Source organism: Somniosus microcephalus, chromosome 20 (assembly GCF_052327205.1).
Source record: "Somniosus microcephalus isolate GS21.2 chromosome 20, FLI_Smic_1.0, whole genome shotgun sequence".
In the NCBI taxonomy this organism is placed as follows: Eukaryota; Metazoa; Chordata; class Chondrichthyes; order Squaliformes; family Somniosidae; genus Somniosus; species Somniosus microcephalus.
The window spans coordinates 68106330-68124799 of record NC_141006.1 but is presented as its reverse complement, the minus strand read 5'-3'; the positions used below and the strand labels follow the sequence as shown (position 1 = coordinate 68124799).

At 40.9% G+C, this 18470-nt stretch overlaps 1 protein-coding gene across 6 annotated transcripts in view; it reads right to left on the bottom strand.

Annotated features, from left to right (window-relative positions):
• The window catches only part of tmem39b (transmembrane protein 39B), a 38888-nt gene continuing 20418 nt past the window's right edge, over nt 1-18470 (bottom strand). For all 6 annotated transcript variants that reach the window (XM_085962918.1, XM_085962917.1, XM_085962921.1 and 3 more), the window contains exons 2-9: nt 15503-15685; nt 12964-13183; nt 9251-9334; nt 8496-8650; nt 6697-7033; nt 2044-2231; nt 1306-1426; nt 1-371 (exon numbers count right to left, since the gene is read on the bottom strand). In XM_085962918.1, coding sequence (XP_085819044.1) covers nt 135-371; nt 1306-1426; nt 2044-2231; nt 6697-7033; nt 8496-8650; nt 9251-9334; nt 12964-13183; nt 15503-15630 — 1470 coding nt within the window. In that variant the 5' untranslated portion in view covers nt 15631-15685 and the 3' untranslated portion in view covers nt 1-134. The remainder of the gene's footprint in view (nt 372-1305; nt 1427-2043; nt 2232-6696; nt 7034-8495; nt 8651-9250; nt 9335-12963; nt 13184-15502; nt 15686-18470) is intronic.

The window sequence follows — 18470 nt, the reverse complement described above, 5'->3', positions numbered from 1 at the left end:
GCTGTTCCAGAGATATAAAAATATTTTAATGAAAGTTACATGAAAAAAAGCAATTGTAACAAAAATACAAAGCTCTGATCATTTTAATAGATACTGGGGGGTGTGGGGCGGGGGGGGAAAGAAGAGAAAATAGTTTAATTCACTTTACTCTCTGAATTTCCACTTGTAGAGTATGAATATGCTTTACCCAGGACTATTCTGTCTCGGAGTAGTTTAAAGAAGGCATAATAATTACTGAAGAGAATCAATGCCAAAGATATTGTTTGATGCCACTTTTCTGAACATATTAACGAGTACAATTGATAGAGTATAATGACTCCTTCTATAATGATAAGAATGTTCAAGATCCTCAATGGTTTATTGAAGAAAAACTGCGGAGAGATAAAACAAATATCAGAGAACTGGTCTAAAACTAGCACAAATTATGTACAATAATCTTTACTTTAGTTACTCAAAAAAATGTGATTTGACTCACTTTTGTTATTGGTATGCTTCATTAACTCTCAGCAAAATTAGCAAGTCATCCCATCAATGTTCCCTTTAAGCTGCGCGGCCGCGCTGCGCTCTGGAGCTCCCGCACAGCCGGCGCACCAGCTTATAAATGGGAAAACCTGAGCACGTGCAGTATTTTGAATGGGCTGCGCAGCCTCTTAAAGGGGCACCGCACCCAAAAAATTTTTAATGGAACATTACATCCTGTGCATTTCGTAGTTGCACTGCTATAGGCAGCCAGCATGCAGTCTCTGCAAGGGTTGCTGCAACTTGCAACACCACCCATGAAGATCAGCAGCAACAAATATTGCTTTTTATATAAAAACCACTTTGCAAAGAATCAACTTTGACTTTCTTTAATTTTGGCCTTTGATGGTTTAAAAACAATATGTGTTTAAATAAGAAGCATTGATAACATCAATGGCATTGGCTTGGACAAAAATTACTACACTGAACTGATTATGGAGACAGTCATTAATCATAATCTTCAGAGATCTTCCTAGTTACCATAAAATCTGATGCGTAAGTCACATCTTCAGGTGAACGTTTATGACCCACGACTTTGAGACAACGTAATTACAAGAGTGAACAATGTCTTAAAATTGGCTACCAGATGTAAAATGTGGAAGATGAACTGTATGTTGTTCGTCCCCAGAATCAACTTCACCAATTATCCGAGCCACTTATTCCAATGTCACCAATATTCCACATTTAAAAACAAAATGAACATTAACAATTCTTTGTAACCATTTAATTTTAATATTTTTATTTTCATAGTGAAAGTTCTCTTTTAAAATGTTTATTCATACTTACATAAAATCTGAAGTGTGAAACATCTGAAGGGATTGCCACATTGTAATTTCCCATTGCTTTATACACATTCTTATTGTGTTTTACTAACACGCCCTGTGGCCACATATACTCTTCTGACCAGCTGGAGGGGGGTAAGAAGGAAACTTTGGTACTTTTAAAAAAATATACTTTTGAAGTCAAATATAATCATCTTCTCCGATCTATAGTGACCAGTAGGAACTCAAAGTTCGTTACTGATCGATTTCACTGTCTGTGACGACTTTGTACAAAAGCTCATAGCATTCAGTTTCAATGGCTGCAAAATAGTTTTGTTATTGAATTCAGATCCTCTCCTAAATTCTTGTAATGTACTTTTTTTGCTGAACTGCTCCTATTTGATGTACAAAATTACAAAAAGATTCACTTTAAAAAGTAATAAGGCAGGAATTCATTTTGTTCTTTCCCATTGGAATGGATTTTCACATAGGCATGACAAAAAAAAACTTTATTTATCGTGTTAAATAAGATGGTAAGGATTTGAGTTCATGGCCATAATAAATACACAGTGCCAATATAGTCTTTGTTCACCCTATCAACAACAAAGATCTTATAACTCTTAATGCAAAAAGCAAGGGTATGGCCCTGGTCAACATTCCTTCAAAGAAACCTGCCAAGACTCTGTGAAATGCAGCACTTCATATCTCACAGCAAAAACAATCGAAATAATATCAAGCGCAGAGATAAAAAAAAGTTACTTACGGATGCTGAAGCACATTGGAGCAGAGTGCAGGGTCTACTTTCTGCCAGCAGCCCAGATGTGCTGCTGCCTTGTGCAGCAGGTCACAGTACCGCGGCGGTAAGAGATGCCTGGTTAGTAGTACACAAGTGCTGACCCAAACTAAGATAAAAAGTTCACACGACCACCTCTTGTCGTAATATTGTGTACTCTGTTAAAAGCACAAGAGTATTTTAACGTACAAGATATAGGAGAAACAAATTTAAAAAGTACTGAAAAGAACAGCTCCTTCCATCTGTCGCAATATTCTCCTTACATGCAAATGTCTGGGTTAAACATTACACACCAATTCCATTTACAGACCATTACTTTTTGAGTGAGGAATAAAGCTGGAGTTCAGAAACATTTGCACACATGAGACCGTTACTCTGAAATTGATCTATATCAGGGGTGTCCAAACAGCCGCCTCTGGACCACATACAGCTCCCAAACCCAGGCAATCTGGCCCACAAAGCCCAGGCACCTCTCCTGGGAGTCACATCTCACTGGAGTTCTTCCCATCAGTATTGGCTGCTGCTCTTACGTCTCGCTTCTTCCCAACTGTAGCCTCACAGGTGGTCCAGGGCCACCAATATCATTCTCCCAAGCATTTTAGTGCTCACTCCCTGCTCGTGTACACAAGATCTCTGCTCCACACCCTCCCCCTCCACCCCTTGCCCACCTCCTCCATTCCCAGTCCAATGGTATACTTTCAAGCTTATTCCCATCCATTGCGGTGTTAAGCCAACGTTAAGCATTGAAGCGAACGCTGCCACTGAATCACCCCCATTGTTATTGCTTTGCAAGCTTCATCTATGGATCACACATAACTTACCGGTTCTAAAATCCATTTTGTATCAGGGAGCAGTCTTATGAAAACCTTGTACATGTCTTTGTAATCTCCAGACTCGACTATTCCAATGCTCTCTTAGCCAGCCTTCCAGCTTCCATTCAAAAACTTCAGTTCCTCCAATACTCTTGCACATATCCTATCGTGCATCAAGACCTGCTCCGTCCATATCTCCATCTTCACTGTCTTAGTGCCTCAAATCTAAATTTTTCATTTTTGTGTTCAATTCCCTCCATGGCCTTTCCCCCCCCCCCCACCCTATCTCTGCAACCTTCTCCGCAACTACAACCCGCCCCCAACCCCCCGCCCCGCCAGAGTTTCCATTCCTGACTCTAGCCACTGGCGCATCATTACCCACCCCACCCCTCCCCTCCCTACTTCCTCCACCACTGGCAGCTGTGCCTTCAGTCACCTAGGTCCAAAGCTCTGGAATTCCCTCTGTCGGCGCATCTGCCCCCCTCTCTGCTGTTAAGACCCTTTTTGACGAAACGTTTGGTCGCTCCTCCTACTATCTCCTTTGGTGGAGTCCATTTTTTTCCTTCCGCCGTGGGACCTTTTCCTACATTAAAGGCATTATACAAATGCAACTTGTTGTTGCTTGGAACAAGGCAAACCAGTGCTTCATCTCTCCAGCTAGCAATAGTAAAGGGGTTTTCTTCCCATGCACACCTCATTCTTCACCCCTCCACCCCCCAGAAATTGCTTTCAGGATAGTTCCTTGCCCACCCCAGGGAGTGGCAAGATCATGTTTTGCAGCCATTAGATAGCCAGGAGGTGCAAGTCTAGCTCCAGGACTCCACTAGTGGCAAGATGAGGAGTGTGCGTGATAGATTAAAAAAAAGGACACACTTGAGTGAGTGAGACATACACAGTTTGAGTGGGAGTTAGAGAGGAGAGAGAAACAGACAAGCCAAACAAAGGTGGAGACATTGGCTGGAATTTTCCCCTTAAAAAAAGGGTGGGTTTGGAGCATGGGGACAGGTAAACAGTTAAAAATTGGATTCCCGACCTGATCCCACCACCAACCCGCCCACTTCTGGTTTTGCCGGAGGCGAGCGACCAACCCGCTCCCATTATAATTTAAATATGGTAATGAGGCTGGAAGCCTCTTTTCCCTGTCCATTTTGAATTTAACTGCCTGGGGATGGGTTTCACACAATTCATGAAACCCGGCAGTTAAACAGAGGTGGGGACTGCTGCATCCAGGAGGTAAGTGGCTTTATACCCTCCTCCTGGATCCAGGGTCCTTGCCTAGCCCACGCCCCATGATCGGAGACCCCCCCACGAGGCCTCCAATCACCCACTCACCCCCGCCAACGGTGATGTTGAGGCCGGCTCCGATCCTCTCTACCACCCTGCCGACCACCCCCACCCCCCCGCAAATTCCTGACCTCTGCCGATCCCCTCTCTCCCACCCCCCACCATCGCCCCCGATTGCATGCCCACCTCCAACCCCCACCCCAATCCCCAACCGATCCACCCCCACCCCCCCCGATCCCCCTTCCGCGATCCCTCCCTTGGACTGGCACCTCACTCGTGAGGCCTACCTACCCGCAGCCAGCCAGCCTCTCAATCTGGCTGGCTGCAGGCGTGAATCTGAGGCCTCGCATTCAAATCAGGCCCCGCTGTTAAAGTCGGCAGGGTCTTGGAGCCACCCTCCCCTCCCCACCCCCACCCCAAATCCATCTCCCTTGAGAAAATTCCGGCCACTGAAAGTGTTAAGGAGTGAGTGAATGAAAAAATATGAAAATTAGAGACAGCAAGAATGGAATATTTAAATATTTTTGGTCCACTACTAGATTTAAGACAGAAAGATTAATCTTTTACTTTAATGGTATTTCCTACTGTATAACATACAGCATTAGGAATATAAATGGAAGCCATCCATTTAAATTATATGGAATAATAATATTTGAACAAAGGAATAATAACGTTGCCATTTTGTAAAGAGGACAATTTCTGTAATCGATAAGATGGTACATGATGGGATGCATTTTCTCTGATGCAGTTGTAAAATAAAAATAAACTGGGTCTACATTTAAAGCTGCACGTTGCTGCCATAGCTACAGAAATACCTGAAATGCTAAAAAATCTTTCAGGATGCTCTTTCAGGTGTGTGTGAATTGATGCAGAGTAAAACAGCACGACAATTTCATCTGAATAAACATTCCCTTTACTGTATAAAATATATATTCGGTGCTGGAGGAAACCGTTAAAAATGAGGCCTACAGTTCTGTAAAAAGACAAATTACCTCTAGATTTTTGTTGAGAAAATGGTTTGAACCTCAGTCTGGGCTGAGTGAGTTATTTAATCTTGGAATTTGGGGACATTTTTTTAATGTATTTCTCAAATGCTAATAAGGGAAATACTATTTTTTCTGCACATTTATTCAAATCTTTTTATACTATTCAGCACGAGAAGCTTACAATCAGGCTTTATATTATTAGATTTAAAACATGTTTTTAAAAAGGTGAAAAGATTTCTCAGTACTCGAGAATTAAACAGCATAAAGAGCGGGGGAGTGGGACTAACGGGATTGCTCTTTGAAAGAGCCACGCAGACTCGATGGGCCGAATGGCCTCTTTCTGTGCTGTACCATTTTATGATGATGAACCAATGATTAACAGCAGTCAAATACATGGATGACCAAGTTCAAATCCACCTGGCTGCAGAAGGCATAAATCAAAAAAAAATTCAGGAAATTTACATTCCGAAAAGGTTGTCCATACTGGATTTTGTCAACTACCTTCTGATACATGTGCTGCAAACAGAGTTCAGAAGAATAAGAAATTCCTGCGATGAAGACCTACTATTAACAGAGTGGTATACAGTGATTGTGTGTATTCACTATTTAGTTTTGATATGTGCCAATAAGCATCTCTTCTCACCAATTTTAACAAGAGAGTCATCAGTGAGTAAAAGCAATCAGTTTTTGAGCAGGAAGGTCTCTAGTTTGTGCTGAGTTAGGTGATCTCACCTAGGACAGCAACAAGTGCTGCAACTAGCTTCAGTGCCTCCAAGGAAGGAGTGTGCCAGGGTTTCATTCTTGATGCCCAACCACTGGTCCCTGCTGACAGTATACAGGAGACTTTGGTTTATCCGGAGGTTATATGTCCGGAATACTCGATCTAACGGCAAAAATCAGGAGCCGTTTTCTATAAGTTTTTTTAGTTCTCGTTGCTTTTTTCCCCCCCAGTCAGGCACTGCAAGGTCTGTAGCTATAGCAACAGCTTCAGCTAGAGACACTTGCAGCTGCAGCTGACTGTTTTGAAGCTGTTGCTAAGCAACAGGGTTTGTTGATTCACACGGAGCTTTTCAGTTCCGTATCTCTCAACATTAACGCTGGTATGTCCGGCACTTTTGATGGTACGGCACCAGCTCGGTCCCATCAGTGCCGGATATTAGAATGTTTCCTGTACATGAATGGAGTTTGGCGAGGAAATGCTGGGCTGTGATAGCCCTTCTGCCCCTTCCCTCGCTGCCAAGAGTCATTACCCAAGCTCACAAAGCAAGAATAGCCACATTATAGCTCAGGTACTCACTGAAACATTGGCAAGCAACATGGACTTGCCCATTAACAATGCAGGTTAACTTCAGAAAATGAAAACAACGTGCAAGTCCAAGCTCCTAAGGTTTTGCACTCTTCACTTTCAATTGTGTTTTGGTCTTCAAGAAAACTTGTGGACCACGGTTTGCAAAAGCTGCGAGCAGAGCAATGTGTCTAGAATAGCTGCCTATCAAACAACTTTAAAAATGACTCCACTGCATTTTATATGCATTACTTACCTTTATAAACCAAACAGGCACAAAGGCTATGTAATATGCACTCAGCATTGCATTGACCAGAACTTCCTTCATGCGCCAGTTGAAGTCCATTTTCAGGTGTTCCACTTCATTTCTTATCAAGTCTGGAGACAAGCAGCATGCATGTGTTGGCATAGTGTTTATGCTGTACATCTGGTTAGTATGATGTTTCCAAGTTTCCTTTAAAACTGTTAAATAGTCTTTACTTTTTCCAACAGCTGTTCCTGTCTCATTGGGGCCTATGTTAGCCACAGATGGTGGGAGATTTGACTTCTTTGGATCATAATTCAGGCGAAAGAAAGGTATGTACATTCCAAACCTGCAAAAATAGAAAATACAATAAGCAGGTCATATCCTGTCAGTTCATCGCAGAATTTCTTAGCAGCAAATTTTCACCAATTCATACCCAAGGAAAGCAGTTGATGGCAGAAGCCTGTTCACGCCATGCAGGTGGGATAGGGCATTATGCAATGAGGGTGCCTTCTGGAGTAGAGCCAATGGCATGTGCAGTGGTAGATGCGGTGAAATTAAGGCTGTAGGAGGCTGTGAGCCAGTTGATTCGGGAATAAGAGCCCAAGATAATAAAGAGAGAAAAGGAATAGTGGCAGGGCTGGAAAATTGGACGGAGCAAAGGAGACAGAGAGAGACAGGAGATGGAGAAGGACGTAAGGGTGAAGCAGTGAAGAGATGGGGAGGGAGGCAGAGGCGCTTAGGTCCAGGACAACAACCGTTACGTACAAACAGTGGAGCAGAAAAAACATATAGGTCTGTCATTTGCTGGAGAATTTGAGGTATTAGAGGAATATCACACAACATTAAAAGAGTATTTGGAAATGTACCATTACAATTCAGCTAAATTAGCCTAGTGAAAACACTTATCAAAAATCTGGGTCTTAAATCAGGGGTTGCAGATTAAGAATGTCAAACTGGATACCTTTTCTGAGAACATCTGGTAATTACTGTAGATGTCACTGTAGTCCAGCTGCATCTAAATTGCACTGTAGCAATCCTACAGACCACATCAGCTAGAAAGGTGCTACTCATTTTCAGGCAAAACACTGCAGTGACAACTTTTAACTTGTGGGGCCTCATAAATTTGAATCACATGTAAATGAAATTCCAGCACATCAAGGGCAATATATTTTTTTAATTACTTTCCTAATGTGGTGGGTATTATCCAAGTTCACTGCCTTTCCTTCCTTTTAGATTCAACTGCACACATGACCCACTGTTGGCGAGCTGAACACCAGTCACTCCGATTTCAATTACACAGTACCTCACTGTCTTATTTATTTCCCTTCCCCAGCTGTATTTTAAAAATAAAACCAAAAAACTCACTACTTTGCATTATTACACTGCACTGCTTACTAGTTTTTTTTTTTTTTTAAGTCCCATGAATTTTAACTATTAAAAATGTAATTTATCCATGTGATCAAATTTTGTTTGATAACACTCCTGTGAAGCGCCTGGTGATATTTTACTATATTAAAGGCGCAATACAAGTTGCTGTTGTTGAAAACAAAAATTAATTTATCATGTTCTAACATGATGTGTTAGCATTTTACAAAAGTCCAACTATTCTTTTCAACCCATTTTAGCCCCATGCCCGTAACTCCATTCTACTCATTCGTTTCCCACCAGATTGGTGTCCATTTCATATTCTAATTTGTTAATTGCTCTCGGGGTCTTTCCAGCATGAATGCCAGTTTCTGTTCCATTACACTAAATAAAGCTACTATATTTGAGAAATAACAGTAAATCTTTGGAAATCGGCAACTTACGGATAACACAGGAACAATAAATTCAAAAAAGAATACGTTCGAAAAAGGTAAATGAGTGATCGGCACAGACTCCACCCTGTTCCAGTCAGGACTGCAAATCGAGTGGTCACAAAAATGACAGACTGTGGTACTGAGATTTTACCACCATGAGAGGCCTGAGAAGTAAAAGAGAAAGAAGCAGTGAAGCAAAATGAAACTGGAAAATAGCACACTGGGCTGTATTTTTCACCCAATGACCATGACAATTTTATTGAAATTATAACTTTGGACTAGTTTCCAGACATGTGCACCATCAATTTAAAACTGCAAACTGCTACAGTACTTGGTATTCTGCTTCAATTAGCTAAAATACTGCAGACCTTAATCTGCACTTTTTTTTTTTTTTAGAATATCCATTTTCCACACCATGGCCAAGTGAAGATTCCACAGTTTAGAGCAGATTGTGCAAAATTATGTACAGCTTTATGCTGCCTACTAGGAAGACAGAGACTGACCAACTTCATTTTATTAGTCTAGGCTGAATGGGAGATTGAAGGAAATCGTTCTTATCCATTGGACCACATTGCCTGAAGGAGGTATTTAAAAAATAATCAAGTACACTTTTTATACTGCAAATTGTAGAAACAATATTTCTTAAATTGTATTTAATATGTGCAACAGAACAAAAAAAAACTTTTTACACAAACCAAAATATGAGCCCTTCTGGAAAAGAGCACACATTACTCAAGTTAAGACAAAAATTGTATGCAACTTACCTCTTTCACAACTGCAATTATAAGACGACGTGCCAACACAATAACAGCGAGGGCTAATAAATTGTAGTCAATCAGATGGAAATTCTATAATGGAGAGAGAAAACCAGTCCTTCAACATAACCCAATATTCTGGTGTGGTGTGGCCTTTCATGTTAATTCAGATCATGAAAAAGAACTGTAAACAGATGTTTCTTCAAGTCTAATATTGTACTTCATTGGCCATTGAGGGTCCTAAATATTCAGATGTATTTTGATGGAAAATATTGTAGAATGTAAGCAAATTTATTTTTACAACAACATACACAATTTTTGTGTTCAAGAATTTCACACACGTTTACATTACATTGATAAGCTTCTCTAGTATTAGAACATTTAACATTTCTTTAAACCCTCATATGCATATTTTAAAGAAATACTCCAGCATAAGGCTCTACATTGTTTTTATATGAGTAGTCATTAACTACCAGCTGAGCCATCCACAGTTTTTAAAAATATTAACTTTTAAAACTTAGATGTTAGCAACATTCTTTTCTCCTCATAATTCTTCCCTTTATTGTTCTTTCCTGAAGGCAGTTTCTCGTTCTAGATGCATAGATAATGGTGACCCTCCAGTACCTCATCCAAGTGACCACTCTTCATATATGACCCTAGTAAGCGATATCACCAAAGTTTGACCGAAAGCCCGATATCAAAAAGTAAATATATTAAAAAATCATACTAATGGCCCGTGGCTATTGAGGGAAGTTCATCTCAGTCTCTCGATCAGGGAGCAATTGGTCATCAACTGAGTACCACAAGGGCACGGATTGACAAAAAAGGAACCCTCATCTGCAACAGTTTATCCAGAAAATTTGCACAGCAAAATGGGCTGCTGATATTCACTTCTTCACTGGGGAATTCAAAGGCTCAAATAAACTGTGTGTGATGTTAAAGACATTTCTGATTGAATATTGTATAGTCTAGTTTTGCCAAATCATAATTCTGTTTTCTATGCTACTGTGTTCTTTAAGTTGTAGGGTTGTCCCGATGCTCAGAAGTAAAGTCCCAACTATACAAAACAGGAAGATCCTGGGTGTGATTTCCCAGTCTGAGCTAAGTTAAATGTTCTTCACTATTAGAACCCTGAGCAGGGAGGGCATTCCCTTAAGGGATTAGGTCTGCTGACAGGAATTATAAAACTGTTGAAAGAGGAAACGTAATTTTAAAAATCTATACTGTAACATAATCTCATTTGATTGAAGCCACTAACTTTCAGATCATCTCCAAATGTTGGATGTGAAGACACGAAGACCCCTGAAGGGGGTGTTGTGATGGACTTGTGAGTATTGTGCATTTGATCACCTGCTCCACACCACTGATTTCTTATAAAACCCGTTAACATCAGGACCACCATCAATTGGCCTCTGGTCCTGAACAGTATTTATACTGGGAGCAGCAGACTCCACCAAATCAATCAGTGGTGGAAAACTAAACATTTTAAACGGAAACAACCAGAAATTCCAATTTTTCTTGGTAAAAAGACACTACTGACGTGTCCAACAAATAACTCTGGATCAATACCCATCAAAAAAAGGGGATTGAGGATCGTAGAGGCATTTTGATTCACAAGAGGGTTCAGATAAGAGTACAGAGAACTTGGAGGGCAATGGGGGAAAAGTTTATGGCTGTGTCAATGTTGCATGGATTGTTGCAGAAGTGAGCTTGATGGTGAATAGCCTTTTCTCGTTTCAAGCTTTCTTATGTCCTTATGCCCTGGCCCAAAATTCCCACTGCCAGAGCACAATAGGAGCAGCCCAGATGCTGGCAGCACTTTACATGTTGCTCAGGATGCAGTCATACAGCATGGTTGAAAATAAGATTTTACCATCACAATGCTATGAATTTCAGTATGCAGTACACATGAACATAGGTAGATTCTCTCTTTACTTATCAACATTTCTAGCGAGAATGAGGAACAGAAAGAAATTAGTATTAGTAAAAAAAAAGTACTGGAGAAATTAATGAGACTGAAAGCCTATAAATCCCCTGGACCGGACCTACATCCTAGGGTTTTGAAAGAGGTGGCTATAGAGATAGTGGATGCATTGGTTGTCATTTTCCAAAATTCCATAGATTCTAGAATGGTTCCCACGGATTGGAAGGTAGCAAATGTAATCCCACCATTTAAGAAAGGAGGGAGAGAGAAAATGGGGAACGACAGACCAGTTAGCCTGACATCAGTAGTAGGGAAAATGCTAGAATCTATTATTAAGGATGTGGTAACAAGGCACTTAGAAAATAATAATAGGATTGGGCAGAGTCAACACGGATTTATGAAAGGGAAATCGTGTTTGACAAATCTGTTGGAGTTTTTGAGGTTGTAACTAGCAGAATAGATAAGGGGGAACCAGTGGATGTGGTGTATTTGGATTTTCAGAAGGCATTTGATAAGCTGCCACACAAGAGGTTATTAAACAAAATTAGGGCTCATGGGATTGGGGGTAATATACTAGCATGGATTGAGGATTGGTTAACGGACAGAAAACAGAGAGTAGGAATAAACGGGTCATTTTCGGGTTGGCAGGCTGTAACTAGTGGGGTACCGCAAGGATCAGTGCTTGGGCCTCAGCTATTCACAATCTACATCAATGATTTGGATGAGGGGACCAAATGTAATATATCCAAGTTTGCTGATGATACAAAGCTGGGTGGGAATGGAAGTTGTGAGGAGGATGCAAGGAAGCTTCAAGGGAATATAGACAGGCTAAGTGACTGGGCAAGAACATGGCAAATGGAATATAACATGGAGAACTGTGAAGTTATCCACTTTGGTAGGAAAAATAGAAAAGCAGAGTATTTTTTAAATGGTGAGAGATTGGGAAATGTTGGTGTTCAGAGGGACCTGGGTGTCTTTGTACACAAATCACTGAAAGTTAACATGCAGGTACAGCAAGCAATTAGGAAAGCAAATTGTATGTTGGCCTTTATTACAAGAGGATTTGAGTATAAGAATAAAGACGTCTTACTGCCATTATATAGGGCCCTGGTGAGACCACACCTGGAGAATTGTGCACAGTTTTGGTCTCCTTACCTAAGGAAGGATATACTTGTCATAGAGGGAGTGCAACGAAGGTTCACCAGACTGATTCCTGGGATGGGGGGATTGTCCTATGAGGAGAGATTGAGTAGACTAGGCCTATATTCTCTAAAGTTTAGAAGAATGAAGAATGAAAGGTGATCTCATTCAAACATTCAAAATTCTTACAGGGCTTGACAGGGTAGATGCAGGGAGGATGTTTCCCCTGGCTGGGGAGTCTAGAACCAGGGGTCACAGTCTCAGAATAAGGGGTCGGCCATTTACGACTGAGATGAGGAGAAATGTCTTCACTCAAAGGGTGGTGAATCTTTGGAATTCTCTACCCCAGAGGGCTGTGGAGGCTCAGTCGTTCAGTATATTCAAGATAGAGATCAATAGATTTTTGGATATTAAGGGAATCAAGGGATATGGGGATAGTGCAGGAAAGGAGTTGAGGTAGAAGATCAGCTAGGATCTTATTGAATGGCGGAGCAGGCTTGAGGGGCCAAATGGCCGACTCCTGCTCCTATTTCTTATGTTCTAACATTAAGTTTGATTAGCATTTGACGGTCCAGGAGAAAGCTGGGTTCCATCGAACCATTTTGACTAAAATAACTCACACCCAATAGATCATGAGGTGCAATAAATTGATACTCACCAGTGATGTAAGTGAAGGTGGGTGAGCTGGAGGATACCACCATACTGTTTTATAGATGTTGATGTAATGAACAAACAAAGCTATGAGGTGGCAGAAGAGAAGGTGAAGCTCGAACAGAATGCTTTTCTCAAGAGGTAGTTCAGGAATCTTACTGTGTTTCAGAGGAATCACAGTCTGGGTTGCCAGGGGAGGGCTCGTCAAGCCAGTTCCTGAGCCACTCCTAATAACAAAAATCAAAAAAATGCAGTTGATAATGTCATGATAATACTGTATAAAGGTTAATTAAATAATCACTGGTCAAGGCATGACATTTCCTCACTCCTTGAAGTAAAAGTAAATTAATTAAAATATTCTTTCCCACCAAGTATCATCACCTGTCCAGAAACCCATTCATTTATAAGCAAAATATAACAGTAGAAATGTTTAATAAAGTGATTTGTGTGTTGGGGAGGGGTGCAGAGGATCACTGCATTAAACCAAACAATTACTAGGAAAATACTCTGGCTATGTTACATTTTAGTGCTAATCAAGGGGCGTAATGTCTTTGCTGGCGAATGAAACACTACTCCATTTTGGGTACCCACTGTCAGCAAACATTCTAATGTTAGGCTAGAGAGTCAAATTCTCTCTATTTTTCCCTAATGTTCTTAACCCCCTCTCCCCTACACCTCCCCGACCCCACCCCCCCCCGACACCCGCAAGGGCACAAGTGGGAATTTTTCCATTTCTCACACCAGTCATATGATCTCTCCCAATTGATTGTGAATTGTAGACATGAGGAAGTTGTGTAGGCTGCTCAAATTCATTTCATGTAGGGCCCTTACACCAATACAGAGGAGACTTTCATGCTCGCAGGTTCAACCCCAGGGTTCAGAGGTGATAGAGTTAAACCAATATGCTGCCAATGTCCAAATTGCAAAATATTAATAAAACATTGCATTAAACTAATTTTAGTGACACCCAAAAAAAAGGCTAGTTTGTATTGAAACTATTTTACAGAACTGCTTCTCTACCTTTAGTCTCCCTGGGATAAGCAGTATCCCTGGATAAGAGTGCAGGGAGGAAAATTGTTGTGCTGTTGCAAGAAATACATCACTAACCACTGGGCGGTGCACAAGCAAGACTCTGGGTAAATTTCCCTCATTTGCTACGGAAAGCACCTGGTCTTTGATAAGTGCCTCAACACACCATGGCCAAAATCCAAAAATTCATGCATGTGCATACAGAAATGTTATGCTGCTCTCTTCAACCATTCTTTTTACACACAAAATAGGATTCCTGCCGCCTCCAATGGTGTGAATGCTGCAAATATCATTCCACCACCTGCAAAATGTAAATAATGCAACATCTTTTCTTACTCAGTTGAAAAAGAAGTGGAATCTTAGTAAATTACATATTTTTAGGGGTTTCATTTACATATTTTTCTGAAGACAATCAGATAATCAGTCTGTCAGATAATCAATTAAAATGCTTAACAGAGGACAGGAGCTTCGGCTATACTCTTATTAGATTGAGATAACGGGGCCAAAGCTCATCTCACATGTTCTGCTGGATACGTTGGATCCAGTCTGTGCTGCCTAGTTTCCAGGATGACCCCGTTCCTACAAGCCCATCAATGCGAAGAGGCGCAGGGCCAGGGATTCCCGACGTCGGGAGTTCCCACAACGCAGCCTCACGGGAACACGGCGCAGCATTAGAGGCCAGTGCACCCAGGGAAAAGAAGTCTAGCAGCCTCCAGATGGACAGTAACGGTCCTCCAAAGGAGGGAAGGCCAGAACAGCAAAGTGGTCAGGACTCTTTTTCCCCCCCCCGCCGCCCAGTTACTCTTTTTTAATACAAATAAAACATTTGTGTGTAACTGCTGCCACCGTTCAAAAAAGCAGGCCAGTTTGTGTGTTTCCGGGGTGGCCCAGACAACTGCCCCCCACCAGACCCAGCAGAGACATCTATTTCTCAGCAGCTAGGGGCAGGCGGGCACCCAAGCTGCGCCCATAATGACGTAGGGGCTTGCCATCCCTACGCAAATTAGGTGCCTTTTTTGCAATGAGAACCAGGATCCTGGCCCATGGAAAGTTGGCCCCCAATATTTCTACATCCAAATCCAAGGTTTATTTCAATGAATAAGTTAGCGAGGAATTGTCACATACATTCATTCAATTTTACATGTCAACAGCAGATTTTAATAATGGTAGAATACAAAAATTAGTATTTTAAAATCTGTTGAACACAATTAATAATGAAGGAGTTAGCAGACCTCTGCATTTCCCACTGATATAAAATCAGCAAGGGGTTACACGAAGTGAAGTGTTAAAAAAAAAAAAAAAAAAAAATTGGTTCTATAAACTAAATAATTTTGGAAAACACATTAAAAAACCTCGACTTCTAGAAGTTAAACATAGGATTTTGAAAGTGCTTTACTTTCAAATACAAGATCTAAATCTCTAAAGAAGAAATCTGACCGTTCGGTCAGTTGCTATTTGCTAGATAGGAGACTGCAGGAATAAATCACTAACTTTCCCTCCCTCAGGGTGCTCTTTACCTGGTCCTTGATCGCACTCCTGTAATGGGCGAGCTGGTGGAATAGCTGGAGCCCCCTAATGATCCAGATTCGTTGAGTGGCGTTCTGCAGTAGGATGTCCTACTTGACCCTCTTCTGCCCCCTGCCATGCCAAAGAAAAGCACTTTCTTCAGCCTTGGAGTTTACCTTTGGTACAGGGGCTTGCTGTAATTGAATAAAGCAAAATGAGGGTTACATCACCATTTGTGTAACTTGGGTTACAAATGGATAGAAAATCCACTATTATATCTGAAAAAAATTATAATTGTATACAAGTTACTTCCATATTGAAGACGAGCTGCAGGAAGACTTCACAATAAGTTACAGAATTTTTCAAAATTGAATCCAATTTTCCCTGCTCCAGTTTATTCCACCTCTTCCTGTGAAGGCACCAATTGGGGTATGGCTCCGCAGGTGCCAGTTGCCCTCCAGTACGTGGCACAAGTAGGCCCTTCGTCATCTACTCATATAGACCGACAAAGGTATTACAGGAAACTTTGTGCTATCCGGCACCGAGCTGTTGCCGTTCCCTCAAAACTGCCGGACAAACCAGCGCTAATGTTGAAACATACGGAGATTTTGAGCTCCGTATCTGGCAACAAACCCTGCTGCTTAGCAACAGCTTCTAAACAGTCGGCCCTATCTTGCAAGCGTCTCTGTAGCTTAGCAATAGCTTCAGCGAGACCTTGCAGAGCTTGACTGTTGAGAAAAAAGCAACGAAAAGAAAAAAAAACTAACGAAACAGCTCCTGATTTTTGCCGGTGGCTCGAGCATTCCAGACAGTTAACCTCCGGATAATCCAAAGTTTCCTGTAGCAGGTTATACGACGATGAGCATCACCATGGAGCTCAGTTCAGTCCGTATCGATAGTTCACGTGTATACATTTTCCAGCAGCGGTTACTGAATAGTAATCAGGAACCCTAGCTGACTTTACTCCTCCCTAGCCCAGAGTACCAACGCAGTGCTCCTATTACCTCCTGAGGAGATCACCTAACTCCAGCACAAGATGACGATCGAACCGGAGACCTTCCTGAGCTCTTCCACATTCGGCAGTGCACATATCTAGGTCAGCCATATAGGCACACACGAGACTTTAACGTTGTATGTTTTGCTTCGGCACAGTGCTTCCCCCACCAGCGTACCTCTCCCCACCCACCCACCCCATTTCCCAAATAGTAAGTTAGATGCAAAAGTACTCAACAATTCAAAACAAAAAATGGAGAATTGTTACTGAAAACCTGCTGTAGCCCCAGAGTCAGTCCTTACTGCTGTTCCGTGTACTTTGAACTACTCTGCAACTACACTGCCAATTATCTCATACAGGTTTGCCCAATTAAATTTTGTTATGTTTCGCAAAATTTTAGCCAGGAATCGGACCCTATCAAAAATAATTCACAGTATACTTTGGGCTTTTAAATTACATTGTCAATTTAAATTCTAATTTTACCAGTTTTCCTTACAGGCGGCAAACTACAGTAGCATTCAATTAAAACAACATTTTTAAATTGAGGGTCTCCTTTGAGCAATTTTTCTGGGGGGTTCTACATTCTGATAAAATTCTTCAGATTACATAAAAAATGTAAAACAAAAAAAAAAAATCAAAACTTCAAAAAAAAGATGCTCAGTTAACCATTACGCCTGTTACTGATCATGTAGCAGTTGAGGATAACTGATGTTTCTAGCACGCTCCATAATTCCTAAATATGCTGTTTTCAAATTTGAGAAAACTTTCAGATACATTCAAGTGCGAATGATTCGTATGTTTGGTAATGACCAAGTTAGAGTCCGCCACGGTCAGAAACAAGCCATAGTGAAACCCGAGCTACATTAAAAAAAAAACAGAAGCTATATATAAAGCCTTTTGCAAATAGTTTCAGGCTTCCAATTGCCAATGAAAATAATTAGGGTCTTAATTTTGTGAGTTTTAAAAAGAAAGACAATGCAATCGATCAAAGAGCTGTATATCAAATGCTAAACCGAATTAGAATAAAATGGGTTTTTTTTAAACTTAAAAAAGGATGACAACAAAATTTACCGCCGCCCCCCCCCCTCAAAAAAGGTTCAAAATTAAGATTAAAGTATCACTGGACAATCTGATTAAAAACAGTGGTACATCAACACAACAGAGACGAACAATGTATTTAAACAACTTGTACAGTCTTTTGTTCAAGATCATTTTTTTTTTTAAACAAGAGGTTCCTCAATTTAGGACTGCAGTGCATGAAGGGAGTGTCATTCCCACTGTCAACCAGCCAAGGGGTCCAGGCTCAGTTAAATGATCAATGCTTTCCCTTTCAAATGTTTCCAGTTTATGTCTCAGCACCAACAAGATTCAAGCTTTTGCTGGCCTTTGCCACTGTGCAGGCAAATGCCAGGTGTTGAACAAAAACAGCGAGGTAGACATTGGTAACTCATAATGCAAGTCTAACAGCTGCAACCCCACATCTTAAATCATTAGTCCTGTACAACCACACAATGCAATGTGTGTAAAACTTAAAAACCAGCAATGACATGGAAGAATTATTGATAAACCACAAACTTAAAAACAAATCATTTACGAAACCATACATACCACAAAAGCCAATATAAGGCCAAACCCAAGGGAAAACAGAACCAGTCCAGTTAATACTTTAAAATTTTGTAAGACAGGGGAAAAGAATTTTTAAAAAGTAAATAACTTCTATATATTCAGACACAAATTGATTAAGAAATATCAGTACAATGCATTTCACATGATTGAAGGAAAAAGATGATAAAACACGATGCGGGTTTCAAATACTTGTAGTCTAGACGTTAACCAAGTTCCCATCGGTCCCCTCAGGTGGATGCAAGAGATCCCATGGAATTATTCAAAGGAGGGTAGGGATTTCTCTTGGTCAACATTCCTTCATCAACAAACACCACCAAAAAAGAATATTTGGTCGTTCATTCGTTTGCTATTTGTGGGAC